The sequence below is a fragment of the Bos indicus genome, chromosome 29 (genome assembly GCF_029378745.1).
Source record: "Bos indicus isolate NIAB-ARS_2022 breed Sahiwal x Tharparkar chromosome 29, NIAB-ARS_B.indTharparkar_mat_pri_1.0, whole genome shotgun sequence".
NCBI lineage: Eukaryota > Metazoa > Chordata > Mammalia > Artiodactyla > Bovidae > Bos > Bos indicus.
Window position 1 is genome coordinate 49551219 of NC_091788.1, and position 21585 is coordinate 49572803.

General features: G+C 58.1%; 1 protein-coding gene across 2 annotated transcripts in view; it reads right to left on the bottom strand.

Annotated features, from left to right (window-relative positions):
• KCNQ1 (potassium voltage-gated channel subfamily Q member 1) overlaps window positions 1–21585 on the bottom strand; it is a 381156-nt gene that overhangs the window by 285185 nt on the left and 74386 nt on the right. For both annotated transcript variants that reach the window (XM_019954464.2, XM_070782429.1), the window contains exons 3-4: window positions 944–1070; window positions 436–514 (exon numbers count right to left, since the gene is read on the bottom strand). In XM_019954464.2, the coding sequence (XP_019810023.2) occupies window positions 436–514; window positions 944–1070 (206 nt within the window). The remainder of the gene's footprint in view (window positions 1–435; window positions 515–943; window positions 1071–21585) is intronic.

Sequence of the window (21585 nt, forward strand, 5' to 3'; positions counted from 1 at the left end):
CCTGTGGGCGCCAGGCGGCCCTGTGCCTCCACCCCACCCATCGACGCTGCCCTCCCCCTTCCTGCGGAGGACAGGCCCCTGTGGGCGCCAGGCGGCCCTGCACCCCCGCCCCGCCCATCGACGCTGCCCTCCCCCTTCCTGCGGAGGACAGGCCCCTGTGGGTGCCAGGCGGCCCTGCGGCACAGCGTCAGGGCAGGGGCTGCACACAGGCCTGGAGCCAAACCCGCACGTTCCTCAATTCCCTGGGCTGCCAGATGGCCTTCTGGGGGGCAGCCCCAGGATCACCCCAGTTTACAGATCAGCAGACTGCGGCCCCCAGACCTTGGGGTCCCAGCCTGCTTCCCAGGGCCAGTGCTTGCACCTGACTCAGCGTGGGCCCGGAGCCTGCCCCCCAGCACTCGCACCCACACGCCGCCGGTCCGCAGCCCCACCTACCTGATGGCCGAGGTGGCAAACACCTGCCCTTTGGAGCCCACGCAGAGGACCACCATTGAGGCCACCACCACGATGAGGTCTGGGGGGCAGAGCCGCCGTCACCAGCCAGGCAGCCAGACGCCAGCACAGAGGCTGGCAGTCAGCGCGACAGGGCCCCGCAGGGGGAGGCCGGGCCCCCATCCCAGGCACATGCCAAGGCCACCCGAGCCCCCCGCCCAGCCCTGGCTCGTGGGCTGCTGAGGGCGGTGGACACTCAGGTTGTGCTGAGTGTGACCAGACCCCAACCCTGCCCTGTCAGCAGCATCTGGGGGCAGAAGACCTGGCCGCTGATCGGGGCGCCTGGGAAGTCACCCCGCTGGCCTTGGGTTCCAGCCCCTCACAGCTGGAGGAGGCGACTCTGCCTGGTGGTGTGTGTGATGGGGGTCTATCTGCCAGATTCCAGGGGACGGTGCCCAGCCTGTGTCTGGAAACCTTGGGGTGTACCTTCTAGGGGGCAGATGTGACTCACCGATGATGGAAATGGGCTTCCGGGCGAAGCGCAGCCGGCCCCAGATGCCCACGTACTTGCTGCGGCAGCCAGCTGACCAGAGGCGGACCACATACTCCGTCCCGAAGAACACGACCAGGACGATCTCCTGCGGGGGCAGGGCGCGTGAGCTCACCTTGCAGCTGCACCTGGGGTAGGCGCCATGCCAGGAGCCTCTGCTGAGAAAACGTGTGGGGGTGGGGGGGCAGGCGGCCTGGGCCTCCGTCTGCCGCATCGTCCACCTGGACAGGCCAGCCGCCCAAGCCCAGGCCCACCGCCGCACTCGGTACCACAGAGAAAAGGTGAGACATTATGACCGAGTGGGCTTTACACCCGGAATGCAAGGTCAGTTCAACACATGAAGACCAAGCAATACAATACATCACGTTAATGGAATGGAGGGGGAAAAATCACGTGATCTCCTGATCACAAAAGACGTAAAAACACAAAGTACTTGACACAGTTCAGCACCTTTCAGGATAAAAACTGTAATCAAACGAGGCGCGGAGGGGACCTGCCACTGGACGACGAGAGTCACAAATGAAAACCCCACAGTGAACAGCGCAGCCGCGCGGAAAGGCTCGAAGCATTTCCTCCAAGCTCGGAACCAAGACGAGGGCGCCCGCGCTCACCGCGTCTAGTCAGCACCGTACTGAAGTCCCGGCCAGGGCTGCTAGGGAATAAATGAGACACTGGCAAGTCGGGAAGGAAGAAGTCAAATTATCCATGTTCACAGACAATATGATCCTAGGTATAGAAAGCCCTAAAGATTCCATGCGAAAAACCTGTCAGATCTAATAATGAATTCAGCAGAGTAGGACACCGTGACCCCATGGACTGTAGCCCGCCAGAGTCCTCTGTCCATGGAATTCTCCAGGCAAGAATGCTGGAGCGGGTAGCCATTCCCTTCTTCAGAGGATCTTCCCAACCCAGGGATGGAACTTGGGCCTCCCTTACTGCAGGCGGGTTCTTCACCATCTGAGCCACCAGGGAAGTTGATCACAAAAATCTTTGCGTCTCTATACACAAACCATGAACAATATGGAAAGAACGCTATAAGACAATTCCATTTACACTAGCAGCAAAAAAAAAAAAAAAAGGACTTATGGATCAACTAAGGAGGTTCGAGACTTGTACAATGAAAACGATTGTTTCAAGAAATGAAAGACGACAAATAAATGGGAATACATGTTCACGGACTGGACTACTTAATACAGTTAAGAGGTCAATACGACTCAACGACTCAAAGTGATCCATAGATTCAACGCCATCCCTCTCAAAACCATGAAGACGGTCCCCCCTCACCCAGAAATAGCCCTCTTAAATGCAAAAGAAATGCTAAGGGGCTCTGAACAGTCAGAGCGAGGTGTGGGGCACCAACAGTGGGCTGTTCCTCGGCCTCGTAGAGGAAGGAAGTTCTGAGAAGGCCCCCTCGGACAGGCCTGAGGGCGCCGTCTGCAGCTGCTGTCCTGCTCCGTCCTCCCCCCGGGGGCCCAGCCCTGCCAGAGCACTCGGCTCCCACGGGGAAGGGCACAGGCCCGGGTCCCACGCCCGGCCTTGCCTGTCCTCCCCAGGGAGCCACGGTGGAGGGTGTTTCCCAGGGCTCTGCAGTCAGACTGGCATACAGCACCCAGAGTGTGTCTAGGGCACGCTCAGGGCGTGCTGGGAGAAAAGGTGGGGAAGTGTACCGGCTTCCTTTTGTGAAAAGGTTTCTGGTGGGCAAGGCCGAGTTGGTCAGGGTGGGGTGTGAACTCCTGGGGGCACCTGGGACAGTGGAGCTCGAGGGTGTGGACGCGTGCAGGCCCCGTGGCCTTGGGGCCTAGAGGGTGGCTGAGCCCACCAGGGCGGGGGCCACGTTTAATGGCCCTGGTGGCCTGGACCTGGCTCTGCCGAATGAAGGGATGAGCAGCTTGGGGCTCCCTGGGACAAGGGCTTTGTCTCGTACGTGTGTTTCCCAAGATTCCGGCCCAGCCGGTCCTAAGAGAGTGTGATGAGCGGATGGTGGCCAAGGAGGCCCCAGCAGTGCACGGAGGCGGGTGTGGATGGTCCGGCTCCGTGTTTGGCCCTCATGACAAGGGCCACAGAGCCACCACCTCCAGGTCCCCAGAGCTGAGACACCAGTAAATGCCAGCATCTCCACAGAGGAGGGGGCCATGGGCCCACTGATGGCCCTAAGGGGACGGACAGATTTCCCCCAAAGAGCAGTCCCCAGAGCCTGTACCCCAGCTCTGCAAATCCACACACCATTGGGTTGATCAACCACGAAAGAGATTTTTCTCTTATTTTGATGCCTGTTTTTAATCACTTAAATACATTCTTCAGCCACGTCCTAAGTATATTCAATGCAGTAGAAGTCTTAGGACCATAAGAAAAGAGCTTACAACAGACATTCAGATGAAGAAGCGCCTCCTGGGATGCTGCTGGGGTGCTCCCCACCCCTCCCTCCACTCGATTACCCTAGCCTCGCACTCAGAGCTACCCAGGCCCTCCTGGGGCTGGTGGGCTCAGGCTGCAGGACTCCTCCTTTGGAGGAGTGAGGTGTAGGGATAATTTAAAACAAGGCTAATCCCCAAATCCTGTTTGAGTCTGGAATGCAGCTGGAGGCTGGGCTGCTTGCTGGGGGCCCTCACCCTGTCACCGCGAGCCCGAGACCCAGCCGCAGTGCTCATCAAAGTGTTGCCACCAGCGTGCTGGGCAGGGGAGGTCCTGGGGCAGTGGGCACACACGTGCCCTGGGGTGAGAGGCTCTCCATGCCACCAGCCCCATGCGCTGGGCAGGGTGGCACCTGGGGCAAAGCTGGGACCCCAGGACTGGGCGCTGCACACTGGGACCCAGAGCCTCCCCGAGGTCCAGGGCCCCAGGACTGGGTGCTGCTCACTGGGACCCGGGGCCTCCCTGTGGCCTGGGCCATCACCATCTCTTGGAGCCCCCTGTTCACTGACCCAGGTGCCAGGAGGGCAGACAGGCAGGCCCAAAGCTGTGGCAGGGCAGGAATTCTGGTCCCAGCCACCCTGGGCTGGGGGCTGCTCCAGAGCTTTGACTGGGCTCGACTGTCCATTTGTGGAGGCTCGGGGTGGGTGGGCCAGGGCTTGTAGGAGGGCTGACCCCACGTCGTCCTGTGGCACCACCTCTGAGTCAGGAGACCCCCCAGCCCAATGCCAAGAGGCCCAGGGTAGGGCAGGGACAACTCCTCTCGGCTCCGGGGAGAGCCAGTGAGTCCAGCCTCTAGTGTCAGCAATCAGACCCAGAGGATGACCTCTCCCCTGCCCAGCCGCCCTCCTCGCCCTGGGCTTTCTCCACCCTGGGCAGGGGCAGGCCCACGGCTCAGCCGTCTCTGCAGACCAGGACCCGCACAGGCCTACAGCAGCCGCAGAGGCCTCCGGCTCCCCCAGGGCCCGGCAACGGCCGACCCCTCCCCCACCCCCTGCTCAAGCCCCTGGCCTGGCCCCTGACGCCCAGGGAGGGTCAGGCTCCCCTGGGCCTCCCAGAGCCTCCCATTGGCTCGAGGCACACACCCCACCCCCGGTCCCCAGTGCTCTGTATTTGGCTCCTCCCGCCTCCCGCCCCCCTTCCCAGTCTAGCTCAGGCTCCCGCCCCGCCCCCCAGAGCCCCCCAGCACACCTGACTCCTCCACTGATAGCAGAGGCGGTGCGGAGGCCCCATCCGCGGCCCCACGTGGGGCCCGTGTGCCCGGATGTGAGCAGAGGTCAAGGATGCAGCCCTGAGCTCCGTTCTGCAGATGGGGGAGGGGGCGTCCTCCCACCAGGGACCTCTGCCAAGACCGCCACCACCGGAGGGGTGAGGGCCCTCTCCCACCCCCCTCCCACCCAGCCACCATCCCTCAGACACAGCAAGGTCGCCTCCCAGCTGCGGGCAGCCTCACAGACCAGAGGCCTCTGAGCAGCTGGGCGCTGAGACCAGGGCACAGACCTGAGACTCCATGCCTGCAGGAAGCAGGCTGGGGAGGTAGACCTGGGGGCTCTGAGCATCCAGGCAGCCCCCCAGGGGGAGCCCATGCCCTCCTGCTGTGCAGCAGGTCCCGGGCCCCCTGTGTGTATCGCGGGCGATGGGTGTGGAGTGGCCATTGGCAGTGACTATTTGCAAAATTTAAATTTATTTCTAAAATCAACTTCCTAAGCAACCACTCAATTAAAAATCGGTAAAGAAGAAATCAGCTCAGACGGTAAAGAATCCGACTGCAATGGAGGAGAGTCAGGAAGATCCTCTGGAGAAGGGAATGGCAACCCACTCCAGTATTCTTGCCTGGAGAATCCCACGGACAGAGAAGGCTGGCGGGCCACAGTCCATGGGGTTGCAAAGAGTCAGACACGACTGAGCGACTAACTCTGCTAAAGAAGGCATTTCTCTAGAGAAGACGTACAATGGCCCCCCAGCACATCCAAAGATGCTCAACTGCTCATCAGCAAGCTGTGAACCCACAGTGAGGCGCCCACACCCATCAGGTCGGCAGCTGCCAGAGAGACCGAGCGAGTGCTGGGGCAGGCGTGGAGCAGCCAGAGCCTGGTGCACGGCTGGTGGGAACGCACGACGGCGCGGCCACCTTGCAAGGCAGGATGGAGGGTCCTTGAAAATCAAAAATAGAACACGTTCGCCAATCCCACTCCTGGACGGATCCTCCAAACAATGAAGAAAGGAGAAGAAAACGGGAAGTCGGAGCTCAAAGATGTTTGCACACCCGTGTGCACTGCAGCATGGCTCACAGCAGCCAGAAGGTGGAAGCAACCCACGTGCCCCCTGCCCCGCCCCCAGTGGAATCTCACTCAGCCTTAAAAGGAAGGAAACGCTGACAAGACTGGGATGTGGACGAACCTTGGGGACACTGCGCTCAGTGACATACACCAGACACACAAGGACGAATCCTGCGTGATCCTACTCACAGGAGGCCCCTGCAGGGGTCACATCCAGAGAGACAGGAAGTCGACGGTGGGGCCAGGGGCTGGGGGGCGGGGGACGGAGTGGCTAATGGGGCAGAGTCTCTGTTTGGAAAGATAGGGACCTTCTGGAGGCGGACAGCGTGATGTTTCAACTGTGCACTTAAACATGGTTAGGACAGTAACTGTACATTCTACGCATGTTGCTACAATGCTAATAAAAATAAAGCCTGTCCTTGGTTGTCAGGGGCTGTGGGGGCGGTGGGGACAAATGGGAACCGCTGCTGATGGGTGAGGACGAAGGTCGAAACGAGACGGAGGTGGTCAGGGCATGATACTGTTGACAAGTTAAACGCGCTTGCAAACAGTGACCTGCGTGATTCATGTGTTTTTCCATGACACAAACGCCCCCATGTCCCTGCGGCTCTGCGCTCAGGCCTTCGCCTGGACCTTCAGGGCCAGTCCAGCAGGGCAGAAACAGCCGCCCTGGAGCCCCTGGTTCTGAATCTTCACGGCACATGTGTTAGTTCAGCATTAAATGAGCAGATGGAGCTCAGGCATTGTGTGCAAAAGCCACGCGGCCCAGCCAAGACCCTGGGGGAGGACAAGGGGGGGGAAGCAACGCGCAGAGGTCAGGCCACTGCTGGACACGGGTGGGTCTGAGCCCCTGAGCCTGAGTGCCAGCTGGGCAGGGGGCGCTGGTCTGGGGACCCCTGCACTCTGCCTGAGCAGGCCCTGCCAGGGGGCAGCCGGATGCCGGACCCCCGGACTCGACCACGATACCAGTAAGGGGCACGGCCCACACCCACAGACGGGGTTTCAGGGCTGACGGGGGTTGACAGCAGATCTGCAAAGCCTGAGAGTTGAGATAAAGGTTCAGCGACGCAGGTGCTTATCTGGCTTTTCCAGCTCCGGTCCACAGAGGGGGGAAGACAGATTCCTCGGGCGTTTCGTAATCGCCGTGGCTCCACTGCTCCCCGCAAGAGGGGTGAAGGTCCACGCGGCCGTCTTATCTGTCGCTTCGTCTCTATCAGCTTGTGAACCCTCTCAACCATCGGGAAGGTGGTCCGCAGTCCAGGGGGCTTTGAGGCCCAGCACTGCCCGCACCACCTGGTTCAGAGGCTCTGGGAACAGCCCGTGAGCCCAGCCCCCGAGCGACAGATAGCAAGTGGCCTGGGGGTTCAGCCCCGCACATCTGAGCCTACACGTGGAGCCTGGTTTCTCGGATGAAAGGGTTTGTTCTGTGCTTCTGCCAAACAACCAAGGAAGCCTCATGGGCCCTTATCTTTATCTCCCTGGTGCTCAGATGTTACTGCTCTGTTATCTTCATAATGAAAAACCAATTTTAAAGACAGTGAGAAGCTTAACTGCCGGGAATTAAGCGCTGACCTTTGTGGGCTGGAGGGGTGGGCGCTGATGGAAAGCAGAGGTTGGGGTTGCAGACAGAAGGCTGCACGTCCTCCCCGGGAGCCCCACGGATGCCACGTGCAGCCAACTCAGGGGCTGGGGGGCCCTTGCAGGAGCTCCTGGTTCCTCAAAGGCTTCCTGGGTGAGAAGGATGCCTGTGTGTTCTGGGGTAAACAGGATTTCACCAGGCAGACAAGGGGCCTAGAGGAGAGGCAGACGTGGGGGCCAGCCCACGCCACCACCGGAGCCGGGGGTGCGGGCAACCAGGGCAAGGTCTGCAGAGGGCACGCGGCTGCCCAGTCCTGGCCAGGAGGTGCTCCCGTGGTGGGGGCTGGTGTCCCCCGCACCGAGCCCGGCCGGCGGGCTCCAGGGCCAGCTGTTCCACCTCCACGTGGGACCCGATAAGCCACAGAGGGAGCCGGCCTCGGCATTCCCGGGAGGGTCAGCTGGCCCGAGTGCGCAGGGCAGGCGCGTACGCTGCTCAAAGGCTCTTTGTTCTGGGGCCTGCCTGTGGCCAGCTGCTCCCAGCCGCGCGCCCGTGGCGAGGGCCTTGGGCTTCCTGGTGACATGTGCTGGGCACAGCTGGGCCCCCCCCCCCGAGGAATACCAGCACCCCCCTATTCCCCCACCCTCCCCCTGCCAGCGCTGCGCTGCCCAGGGGGGCAGGCTCACATGCTGGCCTCACAGAGGGGCAGGGGGCGGAGGGGCCCACGCGGCGTTGGGATGCAGCCCGCCCAGGACCTGTGGGGGACTGACCACCACCCCTCCCCAGTCCAACCGGCTGACCTGCAGGGAGCCCCCCTGCCCAGCTGTATCCCCCGGTCCCACGACGCCCCTGAATGTGCAGCCTGACCTGGGCCCCTCCACATCCTGCCTGAGGTCTCGGCCGCCTGCAGTGGCCCTCACAGGTCCACCTTCTGCTCCACGGGGCCTGCGGACCAGGCCTGGGTCGGGTGCTGGGAGAAGGGGGTGGCCCTGCCTCGGTGATGTCTCTGTGACCCAAGGGGCACCCAGGCTGGGACAGAAGGGCAGGCTGCTCCCGCTTCCCCAGAGAATGGTAAGATCCAAGGTCACCGAACACCCAGTGGTGACCCCGTCTGTGGAATGGGGGTGCTGGCGGGACCCACCTCCAAGGGCAGTGGGGAGGCGACATGAGAAGGGCTGCAGGAAGGATCTAGAAGATAGGTGGGTCTTGGGTTGGGGGAGAGGGTCCCCAGCATGGGCGGGGGCATGTGGAGAAGGGCTCTGCTCAGACAGCCCCTCCTAACCGGCGCCCAGGCCGCCGACAGCCACTGAGCCCTTCGCTGCCCAACCTCCTGCCCCGGGCAGCAGCACTCGGCCCAGCCAGTGGACCCCTCCCCTGCCCGCTTCCTCGGCTGTGTCTCCGAGCCTGGCCCAGTGTTGAGTCCACAGGGCGCCCACCTGGTGCTGGGAAGACCACAGAGAAACACCGCCGCTTGGCGGGGGGGACTCCAGCTCCTTCCCCAGCCCCACATCCCACCCATGGGGCTGCCCGGCGTGCCCGGGAGATGGGGAGGGCCAGGGTCTCCCCACGCCTCGATGGGCCCGCATCCTCTCCCTGAAGAGGTCGGGTCCCCTGAACTCCCCCTTGTACTGTCTGCCCCAGCCTCCTGGGAGCTACGCTCTAACACTTGCCTGTGACATCGCAGGCTCAGCGGCCACTGGGCAGGGCCTAGGATGGCCCACCTCCCAGAGGGGCACCTCCTCTACCACGAGCTTCCTGGGAAGCCCTCTTCCAGGGAGCGAGCCAAGCTCAGGGAGGCCCCCTGAGCTCAAGGAGCAACCCCTTCCTGTAGCCCACTCTACGGAGAGCCGGGTGCATGGGGCCAGTCCAGGCCCCTCCAGCCCCCTCCTCCTGTGTGAAGTTCTATAATAACTGTAAGCTCCGGTGCCTGTCACTCTGGGCACTGCACACGGGTCCGAGCCCTGCGCCTCGGGGCACATCACACCCTGCACACTTTCAGACCTGTTATCGAGAAGACCAACCCCCAGCACCGCAGGCTTCTGAGCTCAGCCTGGGAGGAAAGGCCGTCCACCCGTGGTGGGAAGGAGAGCGGCCCTCCATGATTTACCCTCACATGGACTGCCGGTGCCAACCCATGGGCGACCAGAGCCACCTCCAGCCCCGGGACCCAGCTCGCCTCCCAGATACACACCAGCGACACAGGGCATCCGGCACTGCCTGCTTCCTCCCCGCCCTGGTGTCCCCAGGTCAGCAGGCACTCCAACGCTCAGTGGGGTTGGGGTGGGTAGGTGTGGCCAGCAAGAGGGCTTCTAGCGGCCGTCTGCTCTGTGCCAGCACTGGGCTGGGCAGATTCTGGTGAAGCAAAGCCTACTGGTCCCACACCCCAGGGTGCCTCGTGGATGGTGGGCACCCAGGAGGCATTCGGTAAGAAAAAAAATGTGCATGTGTATTTACACAAAATATAATCGATGTATTTTGCTGTCCTAGTATTTGTATTAATGAGCGAGTTTCAACCGTCCCGGGGAGAGGCACTTACAAACACAGCCCTGACAAGCAACGGGGGAACAGTGCGGAAACGACCAACGTCCCTGGTGTCGGGGCCGCCGGAGGGTCGGGGGCGGGCCAGGAGGTGCCTTCCTGCGCCCGGAGGGGCTGTGCTCAGCCCCAAACTCGGCCTGCGCGCTCCACGCTCAGCTCCCCAGTGGCCATTCAGGAGCGCGCTTCATCCCCGAATGGTTCAGCCTTTTTGGTGACCTCATAGCCATTTACTTCTAATTGTATTGGGTTCTAATATACGTAGCCTCATCTCAGTTTTTCAAAGTGTGTCAGGTGTTGGCGTGGTCACGTGAAACGATTGGTGTTCACAAGTGCTCCACAGGCACAAACCAAGAAAACGCCCCACCGTGAGGCTCCACAGTTGAAACGCGGGTTTGAAACGTGGTCCTGAGACTCTGGCTCTCCTCCTGCTGTGTCTGGGCTCTGTGGATGCTGGACCGAAAGCAGAGGGTGAAGTGACGGCCCCCAGGCCCGGCCACCTCCCGGCACTTGGATCTAAGTTCTCAGAAAGCCAAGCAGCCCGGGGAGGCCCGGGGGAAGAAGGCCTCCCCCGCGCGGCCCACCATCCGGAAGTGGCTCCAGGCAGAACAGAGGTGGGCTGTCCCCGGGGACCCTGCCCACACTGCGCCTGTGAGACCTGCAGGTTGGTGGTTTGAAGGCGCCGGGTTTGGGGGTGCTGGCTTCACGGCTGTAGGTGCCAGGCACAGTGATCCGGGCTTCCTGTCGGAGTCCAGAACGACCCACACGGCAACCTCTAACCGTCAACGCTGTGACTTGTATCTCCCGGGCTGGAGTCGCCCGTCCTGAGCGAGATGTCCTGAAGTGTCCCGTGAGTGTTGCGGTCACCCCTGGTTTCCGGCAGCTTCTGCCGTCCATGTGTTGTTCTGCTCTCGGAGGCATGAGAGTTTACAGCCGTGTCTTCTGGAAACGGTGCCTCTTCCGGGCCAGGAGCGGCGCTGACCCCACTGCTCTCCACCCTGCGTCTGTTTTTTCCTTTTGTGTCCACTTGCTGGGCATCCCTTGGCCTTCCCTTCATTTTTCAACTGTCATGACCAGTTTGTTTGACTGAATTCCTTTGAACAATGTGTTTGTTAAAAATAAAAACCCTCTGGGGGCTTCCCTGGTGGTCCAGTGGTTAAGAATGTGCCCTGCAACGCAGGGGACACCGGTTAGATCCCTGGTCCAGGAAGATCCCACATGCCAGGGACAACGAAGCCCGTGCACCACAGCTACAGAGCGTGAGCGTGAGCGCCTGCTCGTGAGCCACAACTGCTGCGGCCCGGGAGCCTGGAGCCTGCGCCCTGCAGCGGAGAAGCCGCTGCAACTAGGAGCCGGAGCAGCGCAGCTGGAGAGCGGCGCCCCACTCGCCGCAACTAGAGAAAGCCCGAGTCCAGCAACCGAGATCCACTGCAGCAAAAAATAAATCTTTTAGAAAATAAATAGAAATAAAAACCCTTCTGGCAGTCTCTGCCTTTAAACAGAGGGATTCAAGCGATTCACATTTAGTATAAAATTGGACGTCTCTGGCTTCTTCCCGCCTTACTCTCCATTTGCTATCTCGCTTTGTTGTCTCTTTCATCCGCTTTGTAGTTGCCAAGTTGATCAGCACGTTACTCATCCCCTTTTTATTCACGGAGTTGGGAGTGTCACTGAGCCCCTGCATCCCACCACTGTGATCCTTTGGTTCTTGAACCCACAGCTACACCTGCTCTGGCCCAGAAGCAGCTCCCACCACAGAGCGTCCCCTTCGGCTCTCTCCCCAGCGCTGCTCGAGCGCAGCGGCTGTGCGGGTGGATGCACCATCCAGCATCCCCTGAAACCCAGCACCGTTTGCAAGAAGGCTAACTTCCCCTCGCAGTCAACTAGCATTCTGCAGTCGGACACAGACGGCAGGGCCGGGGTGGGAGCAGGGGTGGCCGGCGGGGTCTCTGGGCAGGATGGACGACAGTGCCAACTTCATCAAGGGGCGTGCCTGTCCTGAGGATTCTGCTCTCGCTCCCCACGGCCTCTCTGGCAACCACTTGCCGTGATGATGAGACAGGGAGGACCCACCAGGCTTCAGAATCTTGATGATGCTGCAAACCAAATGAAGCCAAGCTGCCTGTGTTTTGCTCCCACATTTCAAGAAGTGAAATTCTTCGAGTGCCTGTACTTTGGTATCTGGGAACGTCTTCCTCCCAAGCAGATAAAAAGGAGGAAACGACCCATCCTTCCTTCCTTCATGTATTCATCCTGGTTCCAGCACGCTGACCCCTGCCCCCTGAAACTGCTGGGCCAGCTTGCCATCCTCCCGATGCTGGGAACGCCAGTCCATCCGGCTGCACCCGCTGCAAGCCAGGTGCTCTGGGCGGACCACGTTCTTGACACTAACTCACAGGCCTGCCCCTGAGGGCTTCCGGCTTCTCTGTGGGCCACTCAGCACACACCTGCTGGGCACATGGGCCTCCAGCCCATGCCCGAGGCCACCCTTCCTCCGGGGACGCCAGGGAAGAGCACCCAGGGTGGGGAAAGCACTTCTGTCCACGCAGCCTCCTTTCCGCCCCAGCGGCCCCCTCTTTCCTGCCCTGGGCTTCACCTCTGTGGCTTCTCCCCTGCCCCTCACCTCCTTCTCCTCTCGCTGCCTCTCGGGGCCAGTCCACCCCCGCGACCAGCTTCCTCCACTGCCCGCTCCTTTCATTTCACCAGGAGCCACCTCACTTCCCGCTCATGGGATCACTGTGGTCACGCCCAGCAGGACGCACGGCCGGAACACAGGAGCCTCTCCGGTCCCGCTCTGGCTGAGTCCCGGGCTCTGAGCAGGGGTCCAGGACCAGGCTGGGCTGTCAGTACCGGGGGCAACAACAGCCCCTGAGGGCCCCTCCCCTCTCACACCAACAGGGCAGGTCAGAGTGACTCCCGCTGCCCCTGTCGACCAGCCCGCCCCACTCAGGGGTGATCCCAGACAGACCTGTGTGCCCTCAGACTCACATGGTGAAGTCTGCACCCCTCGAACGTGACCTTATTTAGAAACATGGTCCCCGCAGCTGTGATTAGTTAAGACGGGGTCATTAGGAGGGGCCCCTGATCCAGCACGACTGGGGCCCTTATATAGCAGGTCCCCGACACACGAACCTTCACGGCGAACCTTCAAAGACGCCCGTGTGCGTGCACGTCCGATCACGGGAGCCATTGCACGTGACTGCGGCACTTTGCCACGTGCGTGCAGTGTACGTCACGGGTGGCTGCGCTTCCGTGTGCTTTCCAGGGCTGCGCAGAGCAGAGGTGCAGTGGCTCTGCTTCAAGCCCAGGATGCCCAGAACCAGGCGTAAAGGCGCCGGTGATGCAGCTGGCACTGCTAAGGAGAGCCAAGCGGAGACGATGCAAACACAAGTGGAAATAACTGAGCAGGGGAGCAAGGAATGTGAGAAGCGTACATCAGCACAGAAGGGCACTACATGGCTGACCGTGTTACCCGGGTACCGAGGCCGTCCGTGTCACGGCCGACCGTGTTACCCGGGTACCGAGGCCGCCCATGTCACGGCCGACCGTGTTACCCGGGTACCGAGGCCGCCCGTGTCACGGCCGACCGTGTTACCCGGGTACCGAGGCCATCCGTGTCATGGCCGACCGTGTTACCCGGGTACTGAGGCTGCCTGTGTCACGGCCGACCGTGTTACCTGGGTACCAAGGCTGCCCGTGTGGGACCTAGGAACAAGCTGGCCTTACTAACGTGCTCTCGGACGAACTCACCGGCACGTAGGGGACTCCCTGTGAACCGCGGACGTGAGCGCACGGACGCACAGAACCCCACATGAACATGAAGCTGAGGCGGGGTGACACTTCGGCAAGCTGAGGGATGGCCCTGACAACACCGACCCCCCAGAGCTGGGTGAGAGGCCCCCCAGAGGCGCACGCCCAGACTCAGGTACCAAACCCCACACCTTGATCGTGGGGTCCTGACCTCAGCGGTGCCCAGGGCTGCAGCTGGACACCAAGGCCAAGCCAAGGGGCCCCGGGGGCATCTGGGCCACGTCCTCCTGGGAAGGGGTCCCAGAACATCGGCCACCCCTTCCCCACTCCACGCACAGACTCACGATGCCATTGGCCAGCAGAAACCAAGGCCCCAGGCCGGAGAAGGGGAGTGTTGGTGGGAGAGGCATTGGGCTCCAAGCAGAGGAAAGGTGGGGGGGTGGCTTCGGGAAGGCAGGCCCCAAGTCCCAGGAGGAGTGGCCAGCAGGGAGGGCAGGAGGGAGGCCTCCGGTCCCATCAGGCACCCAGCGGCCACCCTGACGTGTATTAGAGGGAAATTCCCATCTTCCCTGGTGCAGGGCTGTTTCAGGCCTGGGCTGGCTACACGGGGTTGACCTTCAGCCCAGGAGCCCCACTGCTGAGGGCTGTTCACCCCAAGGAAGCCCCCCACCCCAGTCGCTGCCTCAGCTGCTGGGTGAGGGGAGGAGGGTCCTGGGGGACGGGTGATTTCCTCTGCCAAGAGCCCCAGCTTCTCAAAGTGTCTGATTTAACAACTGGCCCTGGGACTTTCCTGGCGGTTCAGTGGTTAAGACTTCACCTTCCAGCACAGAGTGGACGAGTTCCATCCCTGGTCAGGGGGCTAAGATTCCACATGCCTTGGGCCAAAAAAACCCAAACATAAAACAGAAGCAATATTGTAATAAATTCAATAAAGACGTTAAAAATGGTCCACATCAAAAAAAAAAAAAAGAAAAAGAACTGACCCAGAACTAGAAGCTGACCAAAGCAGGGGACCGGATCTGGACGCGGGTCCGTCCTAGGGGCCCGGTGGAGGTGCTGGGCCGCGCTCGAGGCGCTCTCATCCACGTGTGTGCACGAGCTCGTGTGCGGGCATGTGTGGAAGTTCCCGTGTGCTCCTCACGGGCCCCACTTCTGGGTCCTGACCACCAGGGACTTGATCAGATTCCCCACGTCTAAAGATTTTAATGACAGGTGTGAATTGAAACTTTTTTTTTTCCTTTCAGTAACATTTTTAGGGACTGAGAGGAAACTGTGCACGGATTGTGCTGTTTCAGGTGTGGGTGAGTGTGCAGCTTCGGACGACACACGTTGTTTCAGGGCTGATGTTTATGAGTACACGTGTGAGACGGGCGGACGTGCAGTGGATGCGAGAGCCGGCAACGGAGAGGGGCCGCCTTCCCGGGGAGCAGGACCGAAAGAAAGCAGCAGGAAGTCTGACCTTCAGCCTCCTGGGGCCCCCCTCGCTGGTGAGCCCTCCCCAGAGGGCTGGGGCGGCGGCAGCCCCAGCAGGGAGGGGGCTTGGAGCAGCTCTGGGCTGAAGGCCGCCCACCCTCATCCCCTCACGGGGCGCCCAGGAGGCCCCTGTGTACGGACGACTCCACGGCCCCTAAGCCGCCAGGGAGTGACTCCCGTTGCGAGACAGTCCTGTCTCCAGTGTGGGCTGTGGCCCCAGCCACTCGGGACGACACCTCTAAAGATGAAAACCATGGGTGGATGACCCGAGCAAGCCGGGATCCACAGTAGATGCTGAATTCCCGACAGAAAACTCTCCAGAGAAAACGCAAGGCCCGGGTGGCTTCCCGTGTTCCCTCAAACACCCCAGGGAAACAGCAGCTCTGCCCCAGCCCCTCCTAAACCGAAAGGCTGCCCAGCTCATCCTGTGAGGCCCGGGGTCCCAGTGCCAAGAGCAGTGATGCTGCAGGCAAACCACAGACGCCGCCCTCGTGAGCACAGAGGCCAGAGGCCTGCGCGGAAGCCAGCAAGTCAGACCCCACACTGTCCTCCATTAAGACGCGTGGTGACCACTGGGCTTTCTGTTAGGAATTCAGGGTTGGTTCACACCCGAGAACCAGTCGGTATGGCTCACCATATTAAAAGTCAGAGTGAAAAATGGAGAAAGTCACCTCAGTAGCAGAACAAGTGTCTGACGAGATCCAACAGCCACACCAGACACAGACTCCATTCCCAACCAGCTGGGGAGAGAGGAGCTTCCTGTGCGGATAATGGGCATGTATGAAACCCCTCCACTTGGCCACACTTCGGGGGAGAGAGCAAAAGTCTGCCCCCAAGACTAAGAACCAGACGAGGACGCCGGCTCTCTCCTCGGGGCCAAACCTTGGGCAGGTCCCGGCCAGGACGTCAGATAAGAAGAGAAACAAAAGGCCCAGAGGTTGAAAAGGAAAAAAGGAAAGCTGACTTTCTTTAGGACAACATGCTCATCTCCATAGAAAATCCTCAAGAATCTACTTAAAAAAAAAAAGCTTCTAGAACTAATAAGGTTGGCAAAGCCACAGGGTACGAGGTTGACACTGGCAGCAAGCAACCCAAGAGGGGAACTGAGAAAACGATACCATCTCAGTAGCTTCGAAACCGAGAGACGCTCGAGAGCCCACTTCACAAATGACGTGAGACCCGTGCCCCAAAAACACGGGTGAGTGTGACTTAGAGGACATCTAAGTAAGCGCAGACGCACGTCGTGTTCAGGAAAAAACCGCCTTTATTAAGATGTATGTGAAACACGAAGGCATCTGATTGCTCACAGCAGGGCTGATCAAGTTTCCAGCAGGATCTGGGGGTAGAAACGAACACACCGACTCTGAGATGCACACGGAAGCAGAGGACTAGCTTTGCCACATACTTTTGAAAATGAACGAAACTGAGGGATTAACACGGCCTGATTTCAAGGCTTACGATAAAAGCCACGTGAATTAAGGAAGGGTGATGGTGGCAGAGCAGATTAGAAAGTCTAGAAACACAGCCACACGGATGGTCAGCTGATTTCCATCAAAGGTGTCAAAGTGATGCGGTGGGAACACGGGGCTGGCAGAACTGAGCAACCACAGGCACGAAAGATTTCACCTCCGTCCATACCCGTCACTGTTTATAAAATTAAACTCGAAACACATCGCAGATCTAAATATAAAACGTAGAACTATAAAACATCCACAGAAAACGTAGGAGAAAACTCTCGGTAACCTTGGATCCAGCAAAAAGTTCTTAGAGCGCAAAAAAGCAAGAACCTTGGAGAAGGGGGAAAAAAACACCCTGAAAAACTGGACTTCATCAAAATCAAAAACTTCTGTTCTTTTGAGAGAAGCTGTTAAGGAAAAGCAAAGAGTAGCCACAGATTGGGAGAAAATAATCAGAAAACACAAACCTCCTCATCAAAATCTATTATCTAGATTTATCTGCAGAATATATGAGCAACATTTGCAGCTCACTCACATGACCAACGAGCCAGTTACTTGGATGGACAAAAATGGAAAAGACACTGAGTCCAAAAAGACGTAGGAACACACGAATGGCAAGCGGGCACAGGGGGAGATGCCCGATGTCATCAGTCACCAGGGAAATGCGGTTAAAGCCACAGACAGGGCCTCGCACACGTTAGGACGGCTGAGGTGTACAATTAGGGCAATACTAGGCAGTGATGAAAACTCGGACTGGTCGAAGCAGACGCAGATGGAACGAAGGCAAAAGGAGCGAAGCGTGGAGAACACTTTGCAGTTTCTTAGAAAGGTCACTGCACACGGAGCCCACGGTCCAGCGTCCCAGGGGTTTACCCCGGAGAAATGAAGACATATGACCACTCAGAAACCCGACGGCAGTAATCAGTGCGGCTTTAATCATAACAGCCGAAAACTGGAAACAGCTCAAATGTCCATCAGCCCGCGAACAGATAAACAAACTGTGGTACATTTTATCCTTTCCAATTAAAAGGAAACAAATTACTGAACGCAGGCCACAACATGGATGAAGCTCAAATGTGTTCTGCTCCGTGAAAGAAGCCAGACACAAAGGCTGCAGAGCACAGGATGCCTTTCAAATGACGTCCTGGAAAAGGCAGGACCATGGGGACAGGAAACGTCCGTGATTACCAGGTGCTGGGGGCGCGGGGGCGGGCGGGGGGCTGCCAAGGGCACAGAGGGACTTCGGGGTGGGGGGGACGTTCCAGGTCTTGATTGCGGTGGCGACGCAGAGACGGTAAAGGTTTGCCAGGACTCGCTGAACTGTGCACCTAGGGAGGAGAAACTTCAGCGGATGAAAACAAGAACCAGAAAGATCACAAACCAGTGCGAGAGACGGGAGAGTAAGCGCATGGTCTGAAAGATGAGCTGGTGTATCAGAGGGAGAGATGTGCTAAGTGGAAGATGGGGTTTGGGGAGATTATTTTAAAATCACCCTGTGTGACAAATTGCGCCCCCCTATCTGCCCAGAGTAGGTCCCTGACCCTCGCCAGGCCCACCGAGCTCAGAGCCTCCGTGCCCTGGGTGCCGGCAGCCCCCCAACCTCCAGGGTGGACACTCCCCGCCTGCTGCCCCCGCCACGCAGCCAGACCCACGTCTGCTGAGCCCCTCAGCGTCTAACTCCCCCGGCTCACTGTCCCCTGTCCACACCCAGGCCCCCAGCCCAACTCAGTATGGACGCTCAGGAAGGAGGTGCCGATGAAGCTGGAAGCCCAGACGACATCCAGACCTCACCCCCTGGACCCCAATCCCAGTCCTGCAACTGAACTCGGCCCAAGGCCAAGGGGGCCCGTGAAGGCTCTGTCCAGAAGCTCCTGACCCGTCACGTCCCCCACCCCCTGGGAGGCCCCCAGACTCACGGCCTCACCCATCTGCCTTCAGAGGGCTGGGCTCACGTGTGGGCCAGGTCCTCACCCAGCACTCTGACCCTGGGAAGCACAACCCAGGCCACCACGAGGAATGCTGCAGCCCCCTACCCCCATGCACGCCCCCTCCCACAGTCCAGGGCCCCCTGAGACCTCAGAGCAGGCACATGGCTCCTCCACCCCCCGAGCAAAGGCACCCACTAAGAGGGCCCAGCTTGGCAACTCAGGCCCTCCCCAAGGGGCCCCAGCACCGTGACCCCCACTTGACACAGGAGGGCAAAGGGAGGAGGGGAGGCCGGATCCCCCAGGAAGTGACATTCAAGTCAGTCAGTTGTCACCCAGTCGTGTCTGACTCTTTGCAACCCCATGGACTGCAGCACACCAGGCTTCCCTGTCCTTCACCAACTCCCAGAGTTCACTCAAACTCAAGTCCATCACGTCAGTGATGCCGTCCAACCATCTCATCCTCTGTCGTTTCCTTCTCCTGCCCCCAATCCTTCCCAGCATCAGGGTCTTTTCCAATGAGTCAGATCTTCACATGAGGTGGCCAAAGTACTGGAGTTTCAGCATCAGTCCTTCCAATGAATATTCAGGACTGATTTCCTTTAGGATGGACTGGTTGGATCTCCTTGCAGTCCAAGGGACTCTTAAGAGTCTTCTCCAACACCACAGTTCAAAAGTATCAATTCTTCAGCACTCAGCTTTCTTTATAGTCCAACTCTCACATCCATACATGACCACTGGAAAAACCATAGCCTTGACTAGATGGACCTTTGTTGGCAAAGTAATGTCTCTGGTTTTTAGTATGCTGTCTAGGTTGGTATAACTTTCCTTCCAAGGAGCAAGAGTCTTTTAATTTCATGGCTGCAGTCACCATCTGCAGTGATTTTGGAGCCAAAAAAACAGTCTCTCACTGTTTCCATTGTTTCCCCATCTATTTGCCATGAAGTGATGGGACCTGATGCCACGATCTTAGTTTTCAAAATGTTGAATTTTAAGTCAACTTTTTCACTCTCCTCTTTCACTTTCATCAAGAGGCTCTTTAGTTCTTCGCTTTCTGCCATAAAGGTGGTGTCATCTGCATATCTGAGGTTATTGATATTTCTCCCGGCAATCTTGATTCCAGCTTGTGCTTCATCCAGCCCAGCGTTTCTCATGATGTACTCTGCATATAAGTTAAATAAGCAGGGTGACAATATAGAGCCTTGACTAACTCCTTTCCCAATTTGGAGCTAGTCTGTTGTTCCATGTCCAGTTACAACCATTGCTTCTTGACCTGCATACAGGTTTCTCAGGACACAGGTCAGGTGGTCTGGTATTCCCATCTCTTTTAGAATTTTCCACAGTTTGTTGTGATCCACACAGTCAAAAGCTTTGACATAGTCAATAAAGCAGAAGTAGATGTTTTTCTGGAATTCTCTTGCTTTTTCCATGATCCAGCGGATGTTGGCAATTTGATCTCTGCTTCCTCTGCCTTTTCTAAAACCAGCTTGAACATGTGGAAGTTCACGGTTCACGTACTGTTGAAGCCTGGCTTGGAGAATTTTGAGCATTACTTTACTAGTGTGTGAGATGAGTGCAGTTATGTGGTTTGAGCATTCTTTGGCATTGCCTTTCTTTGTGATTGGAATGAAAACTAACCTTTTCCAGTCCTGTGGCTGCTGCTGAGTTTTCCAAATTTGCTGGCATATTGAGTGCAGCACTTTCACAGCATCATCTTTTAGGATTTGAAATAGCTCAACTGGAATTCTATCACCTCCACTAGCTTTGTTGGTAGAGATGCTTCCTGAGGCCTGCTTGACTTTGAACTCCAGGATGTCTGGCTTTGGGTGAGTGATCACACCATTGTGATTATCTGGGTTGTGAAGATCTTTTTTGTATAGTTCTGTGTATTCTTGCCACCTCTTCTTAGTATCTTCTGCTTCTGTTAGGTCCATACAATTTCTGTCCTTTATTGAGCTCATCTTTGCATGAAATGTTCCCTTGGTATCTCTAATTTTCTTGAGGAGATCTCTAGTCTTTCCCATTCTATTTCTTTCCTCTATTTGCACTGATCACTGAGGAAGGCTTTCTTATCTCTCCTTGCTATTCTTTGGAACTCTGCATTCAAATGAGTATATCTTTCCTTTTCTCCTTTGCCTTTTGCTTCTCTTCTTTTCTCAGCTATTTGTAAGGCCTCCTCAGACAACCATTTTGCTTTTTTTCAATTTTCTTGGGGATGGTCTTGATCTCTGTCTCCTTCACAGTGTCACGAACCTCCGTCCACAGTTCATCAGGCACTCTGTCTATCAGATCTAGCCCCTTAAATCTATTTCTCACTTCCACTGTATAATCATAAGGGATTTGATTTAGGTCATACCTGAATGGTCTAGTGGTTTTCCCTACTTTCTTCAATTTCAGTCTGAATTTGGCAATAAGGAGTTCATGATCTGAGCCACAGTCAGCTCCTGGTCTTGTTTTTGCTGACTGTATAGAGCTTCTCCATCTTTGGCTGCAAAGAGTATAATCAATCTGATTTCAGTGTTGACCATCTGGTGATGTCCATGTGTAGAGTCTTCTCTTGTGTTGTTGGAAGAGGGTGTTTGCTATGACCAGTGTGTTCTTTTAGCAAAACTCTGTTAGCCTTTGCCCTGCTTCATGACATCTGAGCTCCAGCGTAAAGGACGTGCAGGAAGGCCGAACCCTGGGGAGGCCGTGTCGGGAGGCAGGCTGGTGGGGCAAGAACCTTGCCCCAAGGGGCTCTGTGGGTCACGGAAGCAGGGGGTGACCCTTCCCAGTCTGGGAAGCTTCCAGGGGGTTGTAAACAAGATGGGACAGGATCTGAGTGTCCCTTGGAGATGTCTGTCCTGGCCACCATGTCACGGGTGTTGCTGAGGCTGGCTGGGGGAGAGGAGCCGGTGGCTGGCACGCTCTGGACTGGGGACAGCAGAGCTCGGACCCGGGACAGAGTGAAGGCCACGCCCAAATGGCAATAGGCATGTGGTCCTGGAGGACACTCCACCCTCTGGGGCCCGGTGACCCCAGGTCAGAGAGCCTGACCTCTGACCCCTACCAGCCAAGCCCAGGTATGCTCAGAGCATAGCCCAGTTTATGGCCGTGGAGCACAGACACTTCTGGAAAAGAAGAACCACGAGCAGGGCCTGGCCACTCTGAGATGGGAGCCAGACCCCTCCCCCGCTTTCGGACAGGCGCTGGGCTCCGA